At 41.0% G+C, this 24,910-nt stretch overlaps 1 protein-coding gene across 4 annotated transcripts; it reads left to right on the top strand.

Moving 5' to 3' along the window:
- Positions 1–204: 204 nt before the first annotated feature.
- LOC139941490 (uncharacterized) lies at positions 205–24,646 on the top strand. 4 transcript variants are annotated; one of them, XM_071938020.1, is made up of 31 exons: positions 205–339; positions 2,747–2,961; positions 3,518–3,876; positions 4,083–4,183; positions 5,021–5,227; positions 5,748–5,898; positions 6,835–6,998; positions 7,429–7,581; positions 8,732–8,902; positions 9,405–9,620; positions 9,910–10,022; positions 10,219–10,380; positions 10,714–10,929; positions 11,421–11,721; positions 12,140–12,289; positions 12,909–13,046; positions 13,379–13,578; positions 13,776–13,875; positions 14,458–14,611; positions 15,279–16,179; positions 16,680–16,814; positions 17,225–18,026; positions 18,381–18,645; positions 19,225–19,538; positions 20,244–20,459; positions 20,803–21,051; positions 21,741–21,835; positions 22,306–22,428; positions 23,447–23,520; positions 23,943–24,094; positions 24,452–24,646. In XM_071938020.1, exons 2-31 carry the CDS (start codon positions 2,752–2,754, stop codon positions 24,643–24,645), a joined length of 6,786 nt encoding a protein of 2,261 aa, XP_071794121.1. In that variant the 5' UTR covers positions 205–339; positions 2,747–2,751; the 3' UTR covers position 24,646. The 4 variants fall into 4 exon arrangements, with proteins under 4 accessions (XP_071794121.1, XP_071794120.1, XP_071794123.1 ...); XM_071938019.1 differs by having other exon boundaries at positions 20,800–21,051; XM_071938022.1 differs by lacking the exon at positions 7,429–7,581 and having other exon boundaries at positions 8,735–8,902; positions 20,800–21,051.
- Positions 24,647–24,910: the final 264 nt, after the last annotated feature.

Raw genomic sequence — 24,910 nt, 5'->3', positions numbered from 1 at the left:
CGGCTCTATGACTAAATCTAAACTAACTAACGTTGAGGGCGGCCAAGGGGGAGGGGTGCTCAGCTAGGTATATCATCCTCGTGATCAAGACATGTGTTGGACAACCAGCGATTAAGGGCTTTTTAGGGTGAGACCGATGGAATATACGCGCAACGAGTCAATGGCGGTTTGGGGGTACGAGGTTGAAAGCATGTTGATACTTGACCAAGGATGGCGCGACTGTCGTCGAGAAAAACTTGTCCCTCATAAATTGTTACAAACTTGAAAAACGAGTGGTACATCTCTCCTGTTTTTACACATGTGAAACATTTATCGAAAGTACAATTTCAGTAAAGCTGGGTAAGTATTAAGGATAACTTTCCGTATGGCGCCACCACTTTTTCACTCATTTTTACAAAAAGGGATATATCAGTCAGGTAAATTAGATACTATACAGTCATTTGACCAGTTCGGGATCATTGACCAGTTCGGGATCACTTCAACTTTGCAATAACCAAATAATTATATCACTTCTCTTTATTACCAATTTCTGTTGATAAATGTGAAGATTAACACCCATTAAACCAACAAACCCAAAAATAAGGTGCCAAATATCATCAGCAAATAAATTATGGCTGTTTTCCTGAAGGTTGTCTGCGAAATTTATCATTTTTTTGTTTAAAAATGTTGGTTGAAAAACACTGTTAAAACTTCTTACCTGTAGAATTGGAGTGCCGGGGCAAAAAATATTTATGTAAAGTGATAAGAATGTGTAAAAAGACATTCCTGTAAATACTGTGCAGTCATTTTGTTTTTTTGAGGTGACGAAGATCCCAAAATCTTCTTTGGGCGGGCAGCTTACCCTTGACCAGTTCGGGATCACTCAACATCTCATTGCGTCAAATTGTGCCGCACTAACTTACGAAGTCAGTAAGTATGGTAAAATCATACTACTGCAGTAGAAAGTTTATTTAGTTGATTTTGAGAAACATTACTTCAACAAATTCTTGTAGATTTTTTATTTTGTGAGAAAATTAAACTTGGAGGGGTCAATATTGCTTTTTAGGTTCGCTTCACTTTTTCATTTGCCTTTGCTGTTGTTTTGGGGTTTTGTGGCTGGGTTTTTGCGCTGCTATTGAGGGCACTTGCATGACATTCACTAAAGAAAGGAAGTCCAAGTCCATGCCAACACACCTCTGAAGTTTCGTGTCCTTGAGAGACAGTTTTATGAATGGGAGTATGGGTTTGCAATAAAGGGCACTCTACTGATTCAGAATAGATTCAACTGATCCTGAACTGGTCAAACAGGTGACGATACTTTTCTCAAAGCCTCTTCAAAAGAACTAATATTTTTTCGTCAGTGAATACTTGGTGAGTTTTATGACATGTTTAGGTAAACTGATAAACTTTTTTGTTTAAGATATCAAAGAGATTGCAACAAAAAACAATGTGAATTCAAAAAGTGATCCCGAACTGGTCAAACGACTGTATTATTTTATTTCGAATGAAAAAGTGGTGGCGCCATACGGAAACTTTTCCAGTATTAAAGTAAGTTTAGGAAAAAAGCAGGAAAACTGACACTGACACAGACCGTGGTCTAGTTTACGGACAATAGTAAGTTATATTTTGTTTTGTAAATCATGTAGGCCAATAGAGTACTACTAGAACTATTTCGGTTTCGTCCGGCTATCGTCTCCCGTAACCTCATAGGTTTATTTATAACACCCCTTGCAAGTATTCTGCCTGCTCATTGGTTTAGAGCGCGTCACATGACATGTCTTAGTTTTGCCAGACGACGGCCGTGTGATAGAGCGTCGGTTTGCCATGCGCTAGTCCAACAGACTAGCACATGGCGTGCAGTACCCAGACGTCCGTTGCGTATACTGGGATGATAAATTAATAGTCTGTAACCATTTCGGATTGCGCGACACTACATGCAACACAGTAAGTAAAAGTGTTTGCAATCTGTATTCGCGTCGTCCGTGGATTGTAGCATTCAGTTCTGTAACTAATAACAGTACAGTATTTAGAAATGTTTGGGGTGTTATAAAACAAATATTGACTGCTTTTACTCGTGCAATGGTTAAAAACTATGACTCCCTCGGTGATCCCCCCCCGAATGTTCTATTTTCCCTCGGCTTCGCCTCGGGAAAATAGAACGCTCCGGGGATCACCTCGGGAGTCATAGTTTTAACCATAGCACTCGAAGCAGTCAATATTTGTATAATATCTCACGCGTAAGACGATGATGGTTCAATTATTGTTTAATGAATTTTGGAATCACAAATCTCTCTTAATTTTTTTTTTTAATCTCGCCAAAATTAGGCTCTATGTTTAGTATGTGATGTGTCCTTTGATATCTCAATGTCAGAGGGGACGACCAGAGAATCCACTCCGCAATCTCAAAAATTGTTAAAAATGATAAATTCTTACCGTAATTCAGTCCCCAACTTCTCCGTTTTACCACTACACTACAAATGCTGATTGTCCCCGCCGAACTCTGCCGAACGCATCGCAAAGTCTCGACATGTGACAAGCGTGCGCATATTATTTTTTTTCCAGGACAAACGTGGAGAATTATCTGCACACGTTCATCCTAGAATAAAAAACCGTTCGATCCGTGTACAAAACATATGGACACGCGTCTAGGAATCAGACGTCTGGTTCCCAGACGCGTGTTGTTCTCTCATAGTCATAGTCTCTCTTTGTTCTCTCAATGTTCTCTTTTGTTCTCTCATTGTTCTCTCATTGTTCTCTCATTGTTCAGTTGAGATGGACAGCCTGCCATTCAGCCAGACAGACCTTGGCACTCAAGGGGATGGGCCCTGCTTCATGGTCATGAACTCCCAGCTAGAACACTCCGAAGACCTCCCAGACATGAAAGATGTAATTCTGAGAAACGCAGAGACAAGTGGGCCTTATAAGCAGAGGATGCTGTGGGAGTTGACTGCACTCAGAGGAACACAGCCAAGCCCGGTTCTGGTAAATCATCTGTTCTTAATAACCCAAATCCAACTGCTGGTTATACTTGCTTCTGAATGAATCTGCATTGTAGAGCCAAACTCAAGCCTGATGCTTCAGTTTTGTTTATGGGCAAAGATGCCAAGGCGTTTTTTTCTCCAAGGAAATTGTAAATTTCTGAGGAACATTTCAAGGGGCATCAAGGCTATGACCAGGGGCAATTAAGGCAATTGACTCTGTGGAGTATTGCGCCTGCAAACTGTTCTTGATAATAAATAAACAAAATTCTATGATGAGTCGTATTTGGTTGATCTGTCGGAGATAATTCTTCAGACCGTGGTTCATGGAATCATACTTTTCTTAAGGACTTGCTCAGCGAAAAGAGTTTTGATCTATCATCTTTCAAAGTTGAAAACTTTTTAAATGCATTTACTTATTTCATAAAAGGAAACTTGTTCACTGGGTTTATTGATTTTTGAATATACCTTAACCTATATAAGGTATACTCAACAGCCATGGATTTAAGTTTGGTCCCAAACTAATTTCCGAGTTTCACACTTTTTGTTTCAAATTGCAGGTTACTGGTAGAGTCCCCGAAGGAAAATCATATTTTGGAAAAACAAATGTTGACATTCGAACCGATGAAGTAACAGTACGCACAAAGGCGAGGTCACAACCAACAGACCAGCAACAAAATCCTGCCTCTAATCACGTCTCGCCAGACCAAGGAGATGCTCAACAACAGGAGAACGCTGCTGGGGATCAGGGCGACGACGCCCAGGGTGATGATGGAGGTGATGCTGGTGGTGCGGGAGGGGCTGGAGGGGGCGGAGATGGCAACGGTGGTCATGGAGAAGACGGGGAAGAGGAGGAAGATGAAGAAGAGCATGAAGAAACTGGAGAGGAGACGTCTCAAGACACCAATAGCAGTAGCAGGTAAAACCACACGATATTGGGATATGAAATGGATTTGAATCTCGAACAAGTTATATTGATTTTTTTCCTCAAGGCTCGGGGAAAGCAGACAGAGAGAATATACAGTGCGTGTCACACATCTGTGTAGGGTTAAAACCAAAATAGTTTTAGTTTACCACCTGCTACTTGTTAATTTGTGGTACATATTTTTGTACTCATGTGTGCAGCCCTGTTCCCAAGCTGGTAGCAGCCCCAGCATTGAACACACCACCAAGGACCGTGAGAGTAAAAGAAATATTACAAGAGGAAAGTCCAGCGGTGTCGTCTGGTGAGTTTATTTCCAATGCTATCTCGGGGTTCTGTCTAACATCGGACAGTGTGAGACACTCCCCTTTGTCCCCACTACTTTCAAACTTTGTGAATGCTAAACCAATAAGAAATAGCCAAGCCCACAATTTTTTGTGCAGTTCATTTTCTATGACACTGTTGTTCAAAATAAAAACAATTCAAACTGACTGGATACATTTTAAATAATTTTGGCAGAACAAAGAAAAACTTAACTAGAGCAGAAATGAACCTACGACCTACTGTGCCGGCACTCGACAAATAGTAATTTATGATAATAATAAATAAGGCAATACATTTTTGGTGAACAATGAGAAATTTTATCAATGGATTTGAAACTGTACAAGCCCTTGCTCTGCCAACTGAGCCAGCCAATTTACCTAGCCATCGTCACATATAAGAAAGACTGTCAAGCATTACTGCCTCCCTTATAGTACGCTAATCAGGCCTTCATGGTCAGTGATGAGAAGTTTCAAACTTTCATCTGATTTCATACTTTCTTCTGATTTCATACTTTCTTTGCAATGTTGTTTCGCCATACCATCCTTAAAGTTAAATGGTTTAAAATGGTTTTGATTAGTTATTAAACTGAACAACAAATTTCGTTTGATATTTGCTCCCGTAACCAAGCACATTTGCACCCAAGTTCGACTATACTCCTCTGGAGGGATGTACATATTGTGTAATGCCTCCATTTAGTAGTTTTCATGTAGCAATTGCTTTGTTTTCTAAAGTGCTTATCATTCATGTGGAAATAAATGTTTCTGAAATGAAATGAAATTAAATTAAAAAAAATTAAATATATTCTTGGTTTCTTCAGATCCACAACAGAGTGAAGAGGACCCAGGACCAGGCAGTGAGCGCGGCGGTGCAGTAAGTGATGCTCCTACTGCCGTCGTTGGGGATTCAAATGAGGAAGATCAAGGAGCAATTACTTCCCCGTCACCAGCGAGAGAAGAGACAAGACCCCCGGGGGAACTTCCCATTATGGATCCACCCGTACGGATACCCAAGAAGAGGACCTCAGGTAACAACAATAATAATAATAATTTATTCTTAATATCTAGCGTTTTACATTAAAAATCTCAAAAACGCTGTACAGATGTTTTTTTTCATAAAAACGTTAAGCTAAAAAGAGATAAGCAAAAATACTTTATGCTTTAAAGACATTGGACACTATTGGTAATGGCTGTATCTCAACATATGCATAAATTAACAAACCTGTGAAAAATGAGCTCAATCGGTCATCGAAGTTGCAAGATAAAAATGAAAGAAAAAACACCCTTGTCACACAAAGTTGTGCGCTTTCAGATGCTCGATTTCGAGACCTCAAGTTCTAAATCTGAGGTCTCAAAATCAAATTCGTGGAAAATTACTTCTTTCTCGAAAAGTACTCCACCTCAGAGGGAGCCGTTTGTCACAATGTTTTATACTACCAACCTCTTCCCATTACTCATTACCAAGTAGGGTTTTATGCTAATAATTACTGATGTGTCCACTGCCTTTAAATTTAATTTGAGTTTGTTTGCTTTGCGTCCTCTTTACAGACAGCCATTCCAGTAGTCTGAGCAGTAACAGTGGCAGTCATCATTCCAGTTGTTATCTAGCCTCACATGACAGTGCATCCAGCAGTCTACTCAGCTCATTGACATCCAGCTCATCTTGTAGTAGTAGTGGATTGCAGGCTACATCATCATCGTAAGTTTCCTATAGTACTTCATTGTGGGCGCCTAGAGGCCAGTTAGACTTGACGCAATTCTGCTCATGTGAAGCAAAGTATTGGGCCCAACTAAAAACAACTTATTTTCCTTAGTTGAGATGTGCATAATTTTTTGAAAAATAGTTTGGGGATGTCAAAGTTAGACTCACATTTTCATTTTTTTAAATTTTTTCCCCCTTGAACTGAAGTTGCATAATTATTAATTTTACACCGTATGAATTCCACACATTAATATAAGTCTTGCAACTGATTTCCTCAATTCTCTGCTGTTTTGGCAAAGGGAAAAACACTGACTTGTGGGCGAGTTTTTTTTTTTCCATTTCTTTTTTTCAAATACAAATTTGCATGTATCACTTATAAATTAACCCAAATCTTGTTTTACACCTAAGTATTTCAAGAAAATTACCCAGTCAGTTTCCTTTGTTGTTTATTATTTGATATTTTAAATTAAAAGTCGCATCCCCTTAAGGTGATCCCACTGCTGCCACTTCCCAGGTTGTATCGTAAACTTGGGTGTGATTCCTGGTTTATCTGACCGAGACAGGTTGATTGGCTTCTGACTACCCTCTGAGCAAAATAGGGAGACTGCTAACTGAGGGCTAGATAACTCAGTTGGTAAAGGCCCCGGCATGCTAATCCGGAGGTTGCAGGTTCAAATCCTGATCTAATCAATTTGTCTTTGATCAATCCAAACTTATAAAACATTTTACTCAGTCAGTTTTCCTCGTGGTTTATAACTTGATACATATCATCATCATCAGTCGACTCTCGTCGGATTGCGACAAAAGCACATCCCCACATCAGGAACCTTGTAGGTTAGCGTCTGACCACCTCGAGAGGCTACTCCATGTGCGGGTTTCCAGAGAGAATATATAAGACTTGTTTTGATCATCAATTTTACTCTCTATCCTCAGAAAATTCACTCATATCAAAGACCACCCATCCAAATCCTCCATCTCTCCATCGCTCCGTCAAGACGTCGATTCCTTAAGACAAGACGAAGATGGAGATGCTGAGAGAGATTATCCTCAGTCATCCCAGCAAGATTTATTCTCAGAGGTGACTGAGGAGAGAAAAGGTACGAGCAGAAGTCTTATATCCTTCGTATTTAGACCGTAATTTTTTTTAAATTTTTTTTTTTGGGGGGGGGGGTGTTAGGCTAGGTGCCTAGTCCAATTAAGAACAGTTTGGCAACCATTTGATGGTTACAAAACGGTTCGAGGTGTAAATAGTTCAGAAGCCTTTGATAAACATAATTGGGTCTCAGAATTTCATAACTTCAATAACCTATCTTTCTGAAAAAAATGTATAAACTAAATGCCTTGAGTACCTTGTTGTTAGATACGTGCGCTGTATTAGACTTCAGTAGTAGGTATTATTATTATATATATCATAATCTTCATCCATCACAACACACCAATGATGTGTCATTGCACAGTTCATGGTCTGTACCGCATGAAAAAAAACACACTTCAATTCTTCTCCAACTGCATGTATATCCAAAGCAGACTACAACCAGCTGATCCTGCACCCTCATTACCATGGAGTCCGGGTACTAGCCAACGAGACAAGCACTTCCGACGACGCATCGGTTAACTTGGTTCCGCCAACCCCTGAAGCTTTCAAATACGGAATTCAAGAAACCCCTCCTTATAAGAATGGTACATGTACACCCCAATTTTGTTACTCATCCTTTTTTGACGCATTGTTTTACCGATACTAACATCATTGTTTACACGTTTGTTTGTTCAATGTTTATTGACTATTTCATTAAACATGCCTTTCTTTCATTAAAGATTCCTTCTTTTTTTCAATAAAGATTCCTTTCTCCAAGTTCCATTTCAATTATTGTTTACCACTGATTTGTGTTTTTTTTGTATCAACAAATTTGACATCTAACAACAGGTTATTTACAACAAACGGCAATTGCGGCAGCTTCCCCTTGATGTTTTTTTCTCTTCATGATGGCCTTGTTAAAGCCATTGGACACTTTCGATAAACAGTATTGTCCAAAGGCCCACTTTTCGTGTATCACAACTTATTTATAAAATAACAAACCTGTAAAAATTTAGGCTCAATCGGTCATCGGAGTCGGGAGAAAATAACGGGAAAATCCTACCTTGTTTTCGCACGTTTCGCCGTGTCATGACATGTGTTTACTATAAATCAGTAATTCTCGTAGTCGAGAATCGATATTTGTGCTAATGTTTTCTCAAAAAGTAAAGCATTTCATGGGATAATATTTCAAGAGAAGTCTTTTACCATTAACTTCTGTAAACCCTGTAAGTTAGTAAATCTGTGAACTTTTAATTTTGTTTCTGAACCGAAAGTGTCCAATGGCTTTAAAGGTGTTTTGATTCTTTTTTTAGATCAAGTTTTTGGCCATGCTTTGAATCCCTACTCACTGTGAAAGAAGATGTGTGTAATTTAGTTCACCTGTAGAAGTTTCTACTTCTTTAGTTGTCATTGTCAAGTGTTTGAGAGAAAAAAAAAAGTGAAAATCACAGAGCAATGTTTTCAGGAGAGTCACGTAGATACATTGTACATGCTAAAATAATTTTCATCTCAATGTGACAAAAATTATTTTTGTGACACTATTTTACTAATTTCTCAAAAAAACAACAGCACCTCGGCAAGTAAAATTTTAAGAAAAGCTTTATATCATCATTATCTTCAAACCTTGTAGGTTTGTTGTAAATCTGTGGATATTGTGTTTTGTGTCATACCCAAACCCTTTTAGGTCTAATTTATAAAGTTAAATGTTTGAATTGGTTTCATGTCTTCTCTGGGATGTCTTTAATCTTTGTTCAGAAGATGCTATGGGTGGTGGATACCACAGTGAACAGTACACCCATCGGCCAGCAGGGGAGAGTGTCTTAGTGAATGAGACGAGTACATCAGATGATGCCTCTATCACTATCATCCAACCATCACCAGAGGCTTGGGGGACAGTCATTGCTAATACACCACCAGACAAGATAGGTAAGTGCAACCGCTTTAAAGATCGCTCTAGTTTAGAGAATCTTATAACCAGTAAATGAATGTTTAATTTCTTGGTTTTCTCTGTGCATTTTGGTGTTATAATCTTTTCTTCTTTTTTTTCCGTTTACGCGAGTGTGAATATTTGTACTTTTCCTTTATACTCTGATTTGCTTTCTTAGAAGATACATAAAAGAGAATGAATCATCTCCATTCAATTATTTCAGGGATGTGATTTATCAGGGATTTTTCTCAAATCTCCTTGAGCCAGTGACTTGATTTGAAAGAAGTGAAGCAGTCATACAAGTGGATAAGACATAATCCACATTGTTTCAAAACCTGTAGTTTTGTCTTCCTAGTGAAGCATAGAGTCTGTAAACTCCTGAGTTGTAACATCTGTGAGGTTTTGGGTCTGTAATATATTGGAGGCCCAGGCCAGCAAGCTCTTTTTCTGGAATTTTTACATTCGTCAAATCTCATCCTTGTTATTCCCTCCTTATTTCAGAGCAATACTCCCGAAGCACCCATTCCTCTGCAGCGCCCACCAGCAGAGGGGACAGTGATCATTCCCCTAGTACGCCCTCAGTAACCCTAGGTAGTCTACACCTATCAGGGCAACAGGCGTTATCCCAGGATAGCATTGGGTCTGTTGTGCCTCCAACGTTGGGGGCGTATGGACCCAATCCTGGGCTGATTCCAAGTACACCCACTCAGCAAGATGGTGAGGAGGTCTTCATAATTGTTACATTTATCCTGAACTCCCATAATAGTCTTCCTAAGCCACAAATATATCCATGATACATATCCCCATTATTATTATTCATTTGATTTCTTTTTTTTCTCAAAGATGTATGTGGATTGGTCACAGAAAGCAATTTATAAAAAAGGGAGAATAAAGATTTTTGTGTCTTAGTGAAGATTTGGGGTGGGATCAAACAGAAATTTGGGAGGAAAATTGAAACATTTGGAACTTAATTTGATTTTGGCTATTTTGTGTAACATTTTTTCAGAGGAAGAGCCAATGGAACTCAGTCTTCAAGATGATGATGATGATGCCATGACAACGCATCCTCCTAAAGCGCATAAGAGCACTAGACAGGAAGCAGATGATGACGAAGGTGGAGTAAGTTTTTTTACCCCCCTTTTTGTGGTTTTACTATGAAACTTAGCGTGATGGGAGTATAATGAGGTGAGGTTTTTGGTAGCACTATGTGAAGCAGCATGTGCCGTTAGTTCAAAAGCAAAACCAAAAGTTAGGGTTGCCTATTCTCAGTGCAATTATTGCATACCTTATAAGATTATTTCTACTCTCTCCAAAGATTCCTAAATGGCAGCAGGTTCTGAATCAAGAGGAGTTGCTTGCAAAGTCTCGCTCCAGCAGTGGATCAAGCAACAGGACGTCATCATCACAGCAATCATCAGAATCGTCATCAGGCAGATCCTCAGCTGTGTGGAAAGGACAGCAGTCTGAATCCTTCCAGGTAGGTCAAGCTGTGTCAGATAAAAAGGCTTCTTCTTCATTGATGCCACTGTAGCCACTGTAGCCCGTGGACATTCAGAAAACAGGTGGTTCACAAGTTGGATAAAATGCTTCTTCTTCATTGTTGCCACTGCAGCCTACCGACACAGCCACAATGGTTACCGTGGTGCATTGGTGAGGTGTCAAGTTAATCCTGATGCACGAAACAGATTTTCACTTCAAATTATTGCAAACTTATAAAAAATAAAAGAAAAAACTTGTTCAAATAGTTTTGTGCAAATTTGTGATTTAGCGCTGGTTCTGAAATCATTATTTTTTTAAAAACTGAACCCAGGCGTGGCAACCGAGCGCTCAAGTGACTACCTCAGCGACGTCCGATGAGAACCCCAGGAGTAGACCGCCCTCAACGACAGTCGGTGGCACTACAGAAGAATCTGACACTGCAAGAAGAAAGAAGCAAGATCAGGGAGATAAACCTAGGTCTGCAAGTGCCTTGGATAGAAGGCTGGAAAAGGAGCCTCATGTACAGAAACAAAAGTCACAAAGTCAGGTACAGAATGGTTCAGATTGTTTTTATAATCAAGTGAGGTTTGTGGTGACACTATAATTATGCTTAAATCTGTTTGAGAAGAGGTGTTTCTAAAAAGAACTGGTGGTTTAACAAAACAGTGATTGCTTACAAAATCTAATGGTAGCTTCCTTTGGCCCTTTATGAAATCATGGCTTCAGCTTATGTTCTGGCTTATGCTCTGGCTTAGGCTTGCACTTTTTATATGAAGTTTTTAGAACTAAGCCATGGCTGTATATTTTCAAGGGAGATGAAAAAGATTACTGGAATGCTATGGGTCCAATGACCAGGGCGCTAATGTGCATTAATTCGTTAATGTAAATGCGCTACTGCAATCCTCGCCTAATTACACACCAACCATGCAAAGTTTCAAATCCTACTTTACTATTTCTTTTTTTTGTACACCTTTTTTTTAAATTTTTTTTTTTACAAACATAAGATAATTTCTCGTCGTCTTTTTCTTATAATTACAGCCGGAGGTTCCACTAACCATTCCTCATTCGCAAGACGAGAAGCGCCCCTCTAAGGCTGTTGAAAGAAGTGTCCTCCGCCCCTCAGCGCCTCAAAGCCACCAAGACCCAAGCAATACCAAGACAGAGAGCAAACAGAATGTTGAGAAAGTATCGTCATCTCAGGAGGAGAGGATGAAGGAGGATCAGGGAGGAAGCTGGAGGAGGGGTTCATCTGATGAATGGCTTCTCCACTATACCCCTACACAGACTGAGACAGAGACTGAAGCGGAAGAGCAGAGTAGAAAGAGGTTTAGGCAACCAGGTAATCATAACGATCAACTGTGCGATTGAAAAAAGATGGGCTTATAATATTAATAATAATATTTAATACTTGTAGTGCGCACATATCCACCCTGCTGGGTGTTCAAGGCGCAGCAAAACCCCAAAACAAACGAAAGAAAACAGACACAAATTAGTTAGTCCTTGAAAACCTGTGACATAAGATAAGTTTCTGAAGAGATTTGAATTTTGTGGTACAAAGACAAGAGCTAAGATTAAGTGGTAGAGAGTTCCAGATGCGAGGCGCAGCTGAAGAAACATTCCTTTTCAAATTCAGAAATAAGGTTTGTTATGCATTGGGAGATCAACATTTTAACTGAAGCAAAATCCAACAAATTAGTTTAAACTAGAAACATAAAAGTAACTTACTGACTTTGAAATGAAATGTCTTGTATTTTAAGCTCATCCGGTCCAACAACCTCAAGCCATGCCATCTACCTCAAGACATCCTCAAGATCCCATAACAGTCTTAAAGACTACTGAAGGTGCTACTCATACCCTGATGAGCTTCACTGATACCGCCTCATCTGATGCCAAGAAGAATACTCATGGTGAGTCATTTCACTTAAATTCTTCATTCTGGAAGCCAAGGACTCTCAGAAAAGCAAACACAAATGCTCACTAGCCTAAAACACCATCGAGAGAAGACAACAGAAGTTAGAGTGCGCACGTTGACTACTGACTAGTACTGTACATGCAGGCAGGCATTCAAATGACTCGCTTGGAAGCCTAGTCAACCATCAGTACCAATGTATTCAACACTCCATTACCATACGCATTTTCCCCACAGTGTCACCGGTTCCCCCCGCGCTTCCCTAACGATACAACACAATTGCATGTCTGCAAATATCATTAACTCAATTAAATAGACCATTCCCATGAAATATGTTAATTGCACATAGCGTGTGCGCGCTAACATTTTGGTTGGCAAAATGGGGGGAACATCGTGCTGTTTTGTACACGGCTAATGGCTGCATGACGTAGTTGTGATTGCGCGTCAGCTTAGTGCACAACTCTATGGCGTTTGCCAACCAATAGGGTCTGTACGCATGCGTGAATGTAATTAGCATATTTCATGGGAAGGGTTCGTTGTTGTCTGTAAGACAAGTTTCAATTTTGTTGACTAGTGTAATAGTTGTTTTTTAAATCTTTTTTTTTATGAACTTGTAGCAGCAGCCTCTCATGCAGTAGATGAACAGAGAATGAAATCACCAAGTGGTGATGACAAATTGAAACAAGACCTTCAGTCAAAAGGCGGTCCTATGCCTGGTGTGATGTCTCAGAGTACGGACGCCACAGAATACTCCAGTAAGTAAAGTACCAAGAAACACTCACTTGTTAGGATGGGGGGGGGGTGCAAGTTGGTGTAGTGGTGTCTTTTCTCGCCTTCCAACTCTGGGACCTTGGTTTGAGTCTCACCGGGGGCACTTTGTGGATTGGGTTTTCTGTCCCTACCTGACTGTGTTGGTTTTCCATGGAATAATTCGCTGGGGTTTTCTCAAAGTGACACTTATTCCTTGTCTTCTCTCCATTGGGTTCTTGGCCAGGGCTGTTCTCGGCAAGTTCAGTGATTAAGTTGCTGTTGGATTTTGATAGGTTGGTTAGGATTAATACTTTATTTCTTTTCTCACATCCTTAAGGTATTGACTTCCATCTGAGCCTTCCTATGGAGGGAGGCTTCAGGCCTATCGAAGGTCCAACCCTACCCTCAATGGTCAGCCGAGAGAAACGGATGTCGTCTCGCCCACCAGTCCGACATAGTACACCTATAATGGATGAGGAGAAGAGCTTAGATCGGGACCAGGGACTCCGCAGAGCTGAAGCACCAGCAGAGCACCAGGCAAGTCTTAATGATGGGGGTACAATCAAGCTAAATAAGTCGTTTTTTGGAAATATCATTATGGTGAAACAATCATAAGCAGGCAATCAGGGTGATGTTGCTAAAAATATTGTAGTTGTTTTTTTAACAGGCAAACAGGGTGAAATTTTCAAAAACATTTTTGTTTTGTAAATATAGCCTTTTTGTTTCCTTTACAGAAGGACTCTCCTCCAAGATTAGTCAAGACTGGTACCCTGACTCTCTGTACAGATCCAGACACACAGGAAAGCACACAGATGCCAGACTTTCAGCTAACAAGTGAGTACATGGCGGGATTTTTAAAATTATTTTAAACTCACAAAATTCTTAATATATCTTAAACCTAAACTAAATTAGCAAGTCCCCACTGATAAAATGTGTTCAGTAGGTCATTCTATAAAATTGAATAATTGTTTTTTTATCCCCAATCTGAAAATTTGTATGACCATGCCGGCATAGCAGATTTTTTTGTTTTGGACCAAAACCCCAAACTCTTCAATAAATCTCAAACTTTTACCCAGTCCGCATTGATAAAATGTCTTCAGTAGCCTGTTCTGTATCATTTAAAACTATAAAGTGAACACCAACAAACTTGACCCCAAGTCTGAAAACTTGACCAAGCCGGCATGGTGGATTTTTTTTATATAAAAAAAAGAAGTAAAAACTCACACAGTTCTCAATAAATATGTGCATTTTTTGTACGAGCCAAGTCCGACCGCTGTGGTCTCTAAAGGGTTAAAAACCCATACAATGTAGGAGATTCTTTTTCTTTGCCGATCAGTGAGTAAAGACATAAATTAAAAAAAAACAAGTAAATGTTGAGTAAATCTGACTTGTGAAGTGTTTGGTACATTATGTTAGGACCTGAAGATGCCAACAAGATGTTGAAAGCAGCTTATGAGAGTCCAAGCAAGAAGTCAACTTCTGTCTTCTCAAAGGTCCAGGCAACAAAGATGGCTGCCAGTCCACCCAAGGTCAAAGGTCGTCCTTCAACATCTGCAAAGTGCAGCGAAAGGTATTAACTCTTTCATTGCCCTCTTGTTTTGGTGTTTTTAATCTAAAATACAAAACTTTTTGAGGGTTTTTTTTCCGTCAAAAATGCCTGGGATTATCTCTGTTGGTTCATTCTCCTGCCGAACTCGATCCTGCAACATTCCACAGGAGACTACTAAGACCAAGTCCATAGTACACAAGCCATGGGGTGGTCACTGGCCTGATACTTCATGAAGACTAATGCCTCCTTGCCCTCGGGTCATTTTCTTGGTGCCCTTGAAATGCTCCAGTAGAATATTACAATTTCCTCACAAGGTGCCCTTTACCTAGGAGAAAATGCCTGATGCCCTTGCCCTTTCAAAAACGAAGCATACAGGCCTGATAAACAGGTGTTTCAAGAGGGAAACCGAGAGAAAAGAGTGTTGAGAATCAAAGCGGAATGAAAGCAGTAATAAACAGGTAGTGATTATTAACGTGCCCTTTACCAAGGAGAAAATGCCTTGATGCCCTTGCCCTTTCAAAAACGGAGCATACATGCCTGTTTCACCACTATACAACTGTACAAACAGATGAAGCCCGAGCACCAATACTAGCCTGGAGGGTACGGGAACTTTGTGGCAGTCTGTTTAATTATGTAGGGGGAACAAAAAAGAGTTGTTTATTATTTATTTGTATTATTTTTTTTGTAGCGATGATCTATTTGCATTCTCTCAGAAAGCTCCTAAGAAGTCATCTAAGGAACCAGAAGCAGCAGTTCTAGAAGGACAGAAGGAACTTGAGGATGAGGATGATGAGGAGACTATTCCATTTAGTTTCCTGGAGAAAGAAGATGACAATGTAGAGATGATCCAGGGAGGGAGGAAAGGGGCAGACCAACGGACGGCTAGAGGACAGGAGAAACAGAAGCCTCAGAGAGAGACCAGCAGAAGAGGTCCAGAGAAGACTCCAGAAAAACCGAGGACACCTTCAAGCAACAGACTGACGAGAAGTGGTCGGAAGAGGACCGTACCAGAAGGGAAGCCAGAGGAAAAGGGTCAACCGAAGAGAACGACAAAAAGAGCTAAGTTTTCTGATGAAGTGGTTGAATCGAGGAGGACATCCTCTGCTGGGAGGAGAGACCCATACGACTTTTCGGACTCACAATCGAACAAAACACCATCGCCGATGAAGAAAACTGCTGGCCAGCCAACATCGACGAAGGAAAAGCCTACCCCACAAAGTTCTCTCTCACGAAGAGCACAACCTCAAATAGAGCCGAAACCCAAACATAGGGTTGAATTTGATACCACAGCGACTGCATCATCACCTGGAATGCCACCAAAGACTGTAACACCCATCAGGGGGAAAGGTCAAGCCTCTAAGTCGACCCCAGCCACAAGGACGCCATCAACACGAGGTAGACGGACCCCATCGAGTCGAGGGAAGAGGACCCCGACTTCCCGAACACGGCATGCGTCCCCGCAAGTCCAAGCCCAATTAGCTGATGAATCCTCCCCTGAGATTACAACAGAGAAGCCCGTCAGAGAGAAAGAGGGAGTGAAGTTCAGGAAGTCACCTCGTAAAAGGCCGCCCAAAGAGCCAGTGAAATCAGTGAGTATTAATGGTAGAATTATAATTACTCTGTGCTGTATGTGACAACTAGGAATGACGAACGGAGTGATTTGAGGGAAAATGACCCTAATATCAATTGCTAAGCAAAGCATGTTATAAGGTTCTTTATAGTGCAATTTGTGTGGATTTCGAAAACTGCTTCAAACTGAATTTGGAGCTCCTGGTAAATGGGGTTTGCTGATCAAAGTAATTGTTTGGCAAAAAGAAACATTCCTTTTTTAAGGAAAAAATTCATTTCGTGATTTTGACTTGTTTTTTATCTTCAAGTTTATCCCCATTTTTGTTTATTTCATATAAATGCTGGTAGGTATGATATGTATGTAATGAACTTATGATAATTAATTTTATAGAAATTCCATTAATGATCTTATAGTTCTGAGCAGAAAATTTTGGGTGCTTTGTGAAATCGGCCCAAGAATTGTGTGCTATACTATTAGATTATGCAAAACCATCTTGGTTTGATTTTTGCCTGCATTTAGCCGAAGGATAAACCCAGTGAGAATCCCCCACCACCTCAGAAGACGATTACACGCCACACCATAGTTGGTATCTACCGGAGAACTCGGGTTGAGCTTATTAGTGATGGCAAAGTGATTAAGTCGTGGGAAACAGAGGTAGGATGTTCTTGATTTTACTGCCAAACTTTTTTAAAACACTGACACAAACTCCTCGCTTGTATCTCTGTTCTTGTATGTTCTTAACTGAGAAAACAAGTTATTTATGCAGTGTTCTTGACTTTTTACTGCCTTCCAATTTGATTTATATACATACTTTTTCTAAGTGATGTTCAAAGCTTTGCATGGTGTGAATAAGAGTAATTTACTATAGTGTCGGCTCTGAAAAGAGCCAGATTGATCTTGACATTTTGAACAGTGTACTCTGCTAATCTTTATGATAAAGCCTGAGAGAGACCAAACTGGCTCTTTTCAGAGCCAACACTCCCACAAATAGATTTAGTACATGGTTGTTCCTGCAAATTTACTTTTCACTTTATAGTTAATTCTTACACTTTTTCCTTTTACAGAAACAAATGGAGCCACCTGTTGAGACTGTTGAAGAGGAAGAAAGTCTTGATACTCCTTCCCCCGCTCGCTCCGGTAGTTCCTTAACATCTGGCTCCTTGGGTGACATCAGCTCATTGTACTCCAAGACGTCTTCCAGCACCCCCAGCCTCGCCAAGAGTCTGAGTGGAAGCACTCTGTCCAAACAAAGCAGCTTCTCTAGCATCTCCCGTACCAGCAGCAAGATGGGCTCGCCAGGATCAGACAAGAGCACTCCAAGCCTGACGAGAAGTTTGAGCTCCCCTGCATCGGATAAAAGTATCGGGAAGAAGGGGGAGAAGGTAAGCCCTTCAAGTCCAAGAAGGGTGTCATTGACGAGGAGTAAGACTCACCCTGCTACAAGGTCGTCTAGCAGCAGCGACGGCGAGGCTCAGTCAACAAAGACCATCTTCCAGAAGCCACAGCAGACTCCAAGACGAAAGATTAACCAACAGCAGTCCTCGGACTTCGCCAAAAGGCTGTCCGTAACTGCTCCCGAAGACTCCAGGAGTCCAGAAGAACGCTCGCCTCAAAGAGAAAGAATACCGGCAACAAGAGTCGTCGAACTTGTGCAGTCGTCCCAACCAGATGTTACTTTGGAGAAAGAGAATGAAGAAGATCAATCACCTAAGTTGGAAACTCGAACATCAAGAAGGCAGACGAGGGGAGATACTTCCTCCTTGTCACCAGCGCCCGTCGCCTCACCATCTGGTAGGACAGATTCTAAACCAAGAGAAAAAGTGGTATCTACACCAGACTCAACAAGAAGCTCCCCAAGGGGAAAAGGTAAGCTATCTGGAAACATTTCCAATGACATCAATCTTGCTTTGCAATACACCAAGGGGCCACATTTCACAGTTACTTAGCTGACAGTAATATTTAAAAAAGCGTGTATTAGGTGACGATTGAAGTTTTGAATGGTGTTGATCATAAGAAAACTATTCGTGCAACCGTGTATAAGACTCTTTTGGGTGAAGTGTTGGTTCTGAGAAGAACTTGTAAGGTCTTGACATTTCGAACAGTATACTCTGCTTATGTAAGCTCACCCTATCCAAAATGGTGACATCTTTTTTATGAGAGCCTTCTTTGTTTTGGGTTTGGGAAAACGTACGCTCAGATTTGTCAATTTATCTCCTCTAGCAACAAGTGTATCCCGGAAAACATCGCCGTCCCCTTCAAGTCAGAAGAGACAGTCCACCCCTCCACAACAATCAACCAGGCCACTGACCTCTGAACCCTCCACTTCCCAACCACTGGAAACATTACATGAGCCACCACCGGGTGAGACTCTACCAGTAGTTGAAGGGGATGTTGCTTTGTTGTTGCCCGGACTGAAAGTTTACACCAAGTGGTTGGATGGGTTTTGGTATCCGGGTACAATCCTCCACCAGGAGAGGCTGTCGAGGTAAGTCAACTTTACTCACTACCTTCTCGCAAATTGAACTTGGAGGACATAATAACCTGCAAAACTCTAATGCAACGTGCAGCTGTGGTATTATTTACTAGGCTTTAGAGTTTATGTGTGTTTTGGTAGTGTCGTGGCCGAGCAGTTAAGAGCACCAAATTGAAACTCTGGTGTTTCTGATCAGCAGAGATTGGGTTTGAATCCCCAACCATGACACCTGTGTCCTTAAGGAAGACACTTCACTATTGCTTCGTCCTTTCGGATGGGACGTAAAGCCGTTGGTCTCATGTTTTGTGTAATGCATGTAAAAAAAACCAGTGCACCTATAGAAAAGAGAAGGGGTTCGCCTTGGTGTTCCTGGCTGTATCTGCTAATTGCGCCGTAGCACCTTGTAAACCCTGGTTAGTTGCTACATAATTTGGTTTCAGTATTCATCACTTCATTAACCTATCTGGCTGGAAGTTTGTATATACTCAGCGCCTCGAGTACCTTGTTGGTAGATACGTGCGCTATATAAGACTTTGACTGAAAATGCACTAGCCACCAAATGCTGTAATATTTCTCTGTCGAAATCACCAGGTACCTGATAGAGTTTGACGATGGAGATCATCGATCAGTCAACGAGGCGGATATCATCATCAAGGAATGGCTGAGTAGAGGTCAGACGGTGATGGCGGAGGACCGAGATGGGTACTACTACGCAGGGACGGTCGTTGGTTATTACAAAGACCCCGATACGGGTACCAGCGGGTATGTGATAGAGCAGACTGTTTCTCGGGAGACGTCCAGGTATGAACGGCAGAGGGTGATTCTTACTAAAGACCAGGCAGCGAGTCTCATGAGTAGTGCCAGCAACAGCAGCAGCACCAGTGGCAATAATGTCATCAGTTTGGGTAAGCACAGCTCACTGCTAAACGATAAACATTTTCATGCTTACTGTTGCAGAAAAAAATTGCTCTTGAGCGTGAGCGTATTTCAATTAGCAAGAAAATTAGGCGGACAGCTTGCACGCTCACCATGAATTTGAATTGTATTGTCATTCGTTTTTCAATCAGTAAGCCCCAGACGGTTAGCATGCCTTTTTGTGTGCTTACGGTTAGCAGCGCTATGAAATGGAAACTCGCCTGTAAGATTACAGTAACAGTAAGCACAAAATTGGCTGCTGAGCAACTCGATGAAATCGGCTGTGGGGCCCAAAAAATTTTACAGCGCTTAGGCAGAATATATTGCTTGAAAATTCCCTGCTAAGCAGAAATGAACAGGATACCAGTCACAAATGGCACGTGTGATGTGGTATTTTTACTGGGAACCTTATTCTGGTAATCGCACTTTTTGTGTGCTTATTTTATATTTTCAGCTTAAGCAGCTCTATGAATTTTGGCCCTTGTCGGAAAGAAAATGATACACTGGTCTGCAGCCCCGAGCCAATTGGATTTATCATCGGGCCAGTAAACACATGACCAGACAAACCCGTCGGTCTTTTGTTTGTGTTTGTATGCTGACTTCTCTTAGACTTATAAATTGTTTTAAAATCTTGTTATTTTTGTCAATTATCACAATCAGTTTAACACGTAATACACCATAATATACCCTTTCAGATAATGTTGTGTACAACAAGCGGACGAGAGTACGAAGTCGTCTTCTAGATACTCCGGGGAGCAGCAAGGCAGAGAAACTAAAGCAGCAGTCGCCACAGCAACAAGAGAAGACAACGCCATCACGTCAAGCTGTCAAGAGGAAGCTGGTGGCATCGGAAGAACAAGAAAAAAAGGGAACACCATCACCGAGGAAAAGAGGACGCCCAGCCAAGAAAGGTCGGTGATTCTGCATTTTTCATTTTTGTTTCCATCTATCATTTTTGGTTGTGAAGCCCAGGACACTCAGCAAAGCGAACTTAATCACTGTACTAGCCAAGGACCTCATGGAAAACAGAAACAGAAAAAACAGCAAATTGTGATTAAATAGCCTGAAAAGTGCATTAAAGTAAACACAATGTTTACTTAGCAGTCAGCCTTTGTACTCAATAAAATCTTCCAACTTTTTTCCAAGGACCAAATATCATGCCTGGGTTTAAATCTTTTGGGTTTCTTCCTATGTGTTATTTCCAAAGCACTTATTTATATCTTTCCATTTAATAAATCATGTTGTTAATAGCAGCAGTAACACCAGCAGCACTCGCCAGTCCTGATCTCGCCACCAGCCCACGCCGCTCTCCGCGTAAACACCAGCAGCAAGAGAATCAACCTGCAGCAGACTCTCCCCCGATCGCAGTCTACATGGGAGGTGTCCCGAAGCTAGCCACTCTATTCCGCAATCACGCCTTCCTTGTCACCCACGGTGAGGTGAAAAGACAACCCCTCAAAGAGAAATCCTCCTCAGATTCTACGGGTGGCAGCAGTGGAGAAGGTGAGAGTTTGAATGAGGAAATGAAAGACTTCTTGAGTTTGAGAAATAGGATTTTTTCATTATTGCATTTCATTGATTCATTTTGGTTGTGGAGCCAAGGATTTCCACAAAAGCAAACTTAAAGCCATTGGACACTTTCGGTAAACAGTATTCTTCATGTATCACAACTTATATATAAAATAACAAACCTGTGAAAATTTGGGCTCAATCGGTCATCGGAGTCAGGAGAAAATAACGGGAAAACCCACCCTTGTTTCCGCACGTTTCGCCGTGTCACGACATGTGTTTACTATAAATCCGTAGTTCTCATTGTCGAGAATTGATAATTGTTTCAATGTTTTCTCATAAAGTAAAGCATTTCATGGAATAATATTTCAAGAGAAGTCTTTTACCTTTACCTTCTGTAAACCCTGTAAGTTATTTGTAAATTTGTGATTTTTTTTAAATTTTTTTTCCGTTCCGAAAGTGTATAATGGCTTTAATCACTGTACTAGACAAGAACCCAATAGAGAGAAGACAAAGAAGGAACTTTCAGTTTTGCAGGTGGGAGGAAAACCCCAGATAATTATTCCAGGGAAAACCCCTGTAGTCAGGTAGGGACTGAAAACCCAATCCACATTGCAGGCATAGTTTTTATTACTCAGTTGGGATTCAAACCGACTAATGACTTTAAACTGTTTTGAATTCAGATGAGGTCGAGACAGTGCCTTTCGATCGCGCCTACGCCATCACGCAGATACAGAGTGGAGGGGGATTGGTTCTCTCTGACTTCAACAAATCGCAGGTTAGTCTACAACAACTACTATTTTAATGTTCTTGAAGGACTCTGCTTGGTTCGAAATGCAGGCCACTAACTATTTTTTGTATTTATACATTAGCTCCTTTTGGTTGGTTAGCAGTTTGCAACAGCTAATTCTATTTCCTCAACTTTTAATATCATTAGACTCCAACAGGAGAAACCTGGCAGTTGGTTGGTGGGTTCTAGTCTCAGCCTGAGACCCGGTTTATACTTTTAGCAAATGAGAAGCGAGTTTGACACGAGAGTCGAGCGAATTAGATTTTGCATTTTTGTAAAGTATGAACCAGGGCCTAAATTTATAGAGCTGCTTAAGCAGAAAATATTGCTAAACAATTGTCTGCTAAACAGAAATGAGCAGGATACCAATCCGTGACATAGTAGTTTGGCTGGTTACTTTATTCTGGTAGGCATACTTATTTTAATGGAACTCCGTTGTTTTTACTCGTTTCTTGTAGATCACAAAGATGAAAGTCTTGCTGATTTCTAACACACATTGTCGCACTAAGAAATATTTCCAAGCGTTAGCAGCAGGTATTCCGTGTATCTCGCATCTATGGCTGAGAGACTGCTGTAAAACGGTGAGTAGTTATTCTACAGTGCTCTAAATTGTACACTCTGCTGCCCTACTGGCCAATGCAACCGGAGACTGTGAAGATTAAGTCCACAGTTATAGGTAATACCAGAGCAAGTTCGAGTGTGCACAATGGTTAACTTAAGGTTGACTATTTTGACTCAAACCCAGGCTGGTCGACCAATGGTTGACTACTGTGGTCGATTATTTGGAACCAGCCTCGAGCCCATGGTTTCTTCACTGGTCCCAACAGCATGTTCCATTCTAACATGTGTTAAGCGCAAAAGGGAACCAGTGACACTTTAGCAAAACGGTGGAAGGTTGACTAGACTACCAACGAGTCGTTCGAGTGAGTACATCACTGCGCATGTGCGTTGCTAGTCTGTGGTCGACCACTGGTGGAGTAAATGTGCGCACTCGAACTTGCTCCCAGCTGTACAAACAGAAGAAAAGCATGAACTTGGTGCTAGCCTGGAAGGTAGGGTACTTTTGGGCAATAGTTATAGGTAATATTATAACACCCCTTGCAAGTATTTTGCCTGCTCATTAGTTTAGAGCGCGTCACATGACATGTCTTAGTTTTGCTAGACGACGGCCGTGTGATAGTGCGTCGGTTTGCCATGCGCTAGTCCGAAGACTAGCACACGGCGTGCAGTACCCAGACGTACGTTGCGTGTACGAGGATGATAAATTAATAGTCGGGAGTCATAGTTTTAACCATAGCACTCGAAGCAGTCAATATTTGTATACCAGCTGTACAAACAGAAGAAAAGCATGAACTTAGTGCTAGCCTGGAAGGTATGGTACTTTTGGGCAATCTATGGGGCCCGTGCACAGGAGGGTTACATGTACCACAGGAGACTACAGTACACATGGGTGTCCACATAATGCCAGCTAGACAAACAGACAATCTAGGTCACTAGAAGGGGAGATACAGTTTTAAAGTAGGTTTTGAGTTTGACTGGCTGTAGTGTCTTCAAGTTTTAGTGATTTGATTTATCTGTGTTGGTTTTTTATTGTATTAGGAGAGACTTCAGAATCATAAGAACTATCTTTTGCCGGCCGGAGATAGTATCGAAGAAAACGCCTTAATGGAAATGTAAGTACTCACATTAGTGATACCAATGTAATGAGAGAACCAGTCAATTTTGCTTCAAAATTGTATTTTGGCCGGTAATAGTAATTTGGCCAGTGACCTGCTTTCGCTCAGCCTGAATCCTTACACTGTGTCTGTTTCCAGGAGGTCGTGGGTTCCAAGCCCCGCCCTAGTCAACCCACAAATTATTTTAAAAATTACCCAGTCGACTGGGTGGTTTGTGTTCTTTTTTTTGAGGGGGGGGGGGGTTAACATGTATGTATTTTTTAAATGAAAATGAAATTTCAATTTTCACTTGTTTCTTTTTACACACCAACCCACAATTTTTGAGAAAAAATCAACATTTTCAAACACTGACTGTTCTGAATGGCCCCTTGCCTTCTTGAGTTTGACTGATTGGAACGACTCTATGATTGATCTTTCAGTCAGCCAAATCGCTCCATCCTCGCTGGAATGAGTATCTACATGGTATCTGACTATGAAGGGGTTCAGAACTCCTGGAGATCTATACTTATAGCGGCTGGATGTCACATTGTCTCCAAGATCCCATCTCATCTAGACTTCACCAAGAACCCTGGTATGTCAAAGTAGTAGACACAAATCCGGTTTATACTATATTCCTGGGGCTGCAAATAATGGCCAGCCTTTTCACACTATAATCGCTTTATCCTCAGTCTTCTTAACAATTTCCTGCTATAAGAAGGATACCAGCCACAAATGATAATATATAATAGTATTTTGCGGCTGGTAACCTTATTCTTGCAAGCAAATAATGGTTATACTTAGCTACTTTTTGTGCTCAAGCAGCTCTTTGAATTTAGGCCCTGATGTAATCAAAGTTATTTTGTATTTTTAAATTTTTTTTAATTTTCAAAATATCAAAATAATGTTCAAAAATTCAGATTTTGTATCTTTTGACACTTTTTTTTGGCAGATCTTTGTCTTGACTGTGATGTGATTGTGACAGACCCTTCCTGCCCTCGTTCACTCCTCCACCGTGCGCAATCCCTCAAGATACCTATGGTCTCCTGTGAATGGGTCATTCAGTGCCTCATTAATGGGGTCAGGGTACCATACCGTGGACATGCAAAGTATGAATGGAACTATCGTGAGAAACCGTCAAGGTGATTGGGTAGCTGGTGATGGAGAGTTCTGCAGGATACATAAATGGAATTATCTCTCGCTCTTGCGGGTACTCTTTTGTACTCCCGGATGGAGATAAGCAATTATGATAAAGTGCCTTCTGAGAAACCGCCAAGGTGATTGGGTAGCTGGTGATGGAGTTCTGCAGGATAAATAAATGGAATTATTTCTCGCACTTGCCAGTACTCTCTTGTACTCCCGGATGGAGATAAGCAATTATGATAAAGCGCCTTGCACAAGGACACCAGTG

Source organism: Asterias amurensis, chromosome 9, assembly GCF_032118995.1.
Source record: "Asterias amurensis chromosome 9, ASM3211899v1".
Taxonomy (NCBI): Eukaryota; Metazoa; Echinodermata; class Asteroidea; order Forcipulatida; family Asteriidae; genus Asterias; species Asterias amurensis.
The sequence above is the reverse complement of the archived record's forward strand: the minus strand, read 5'-3'. Positions and strand labels throughout refer to the sequence as shown.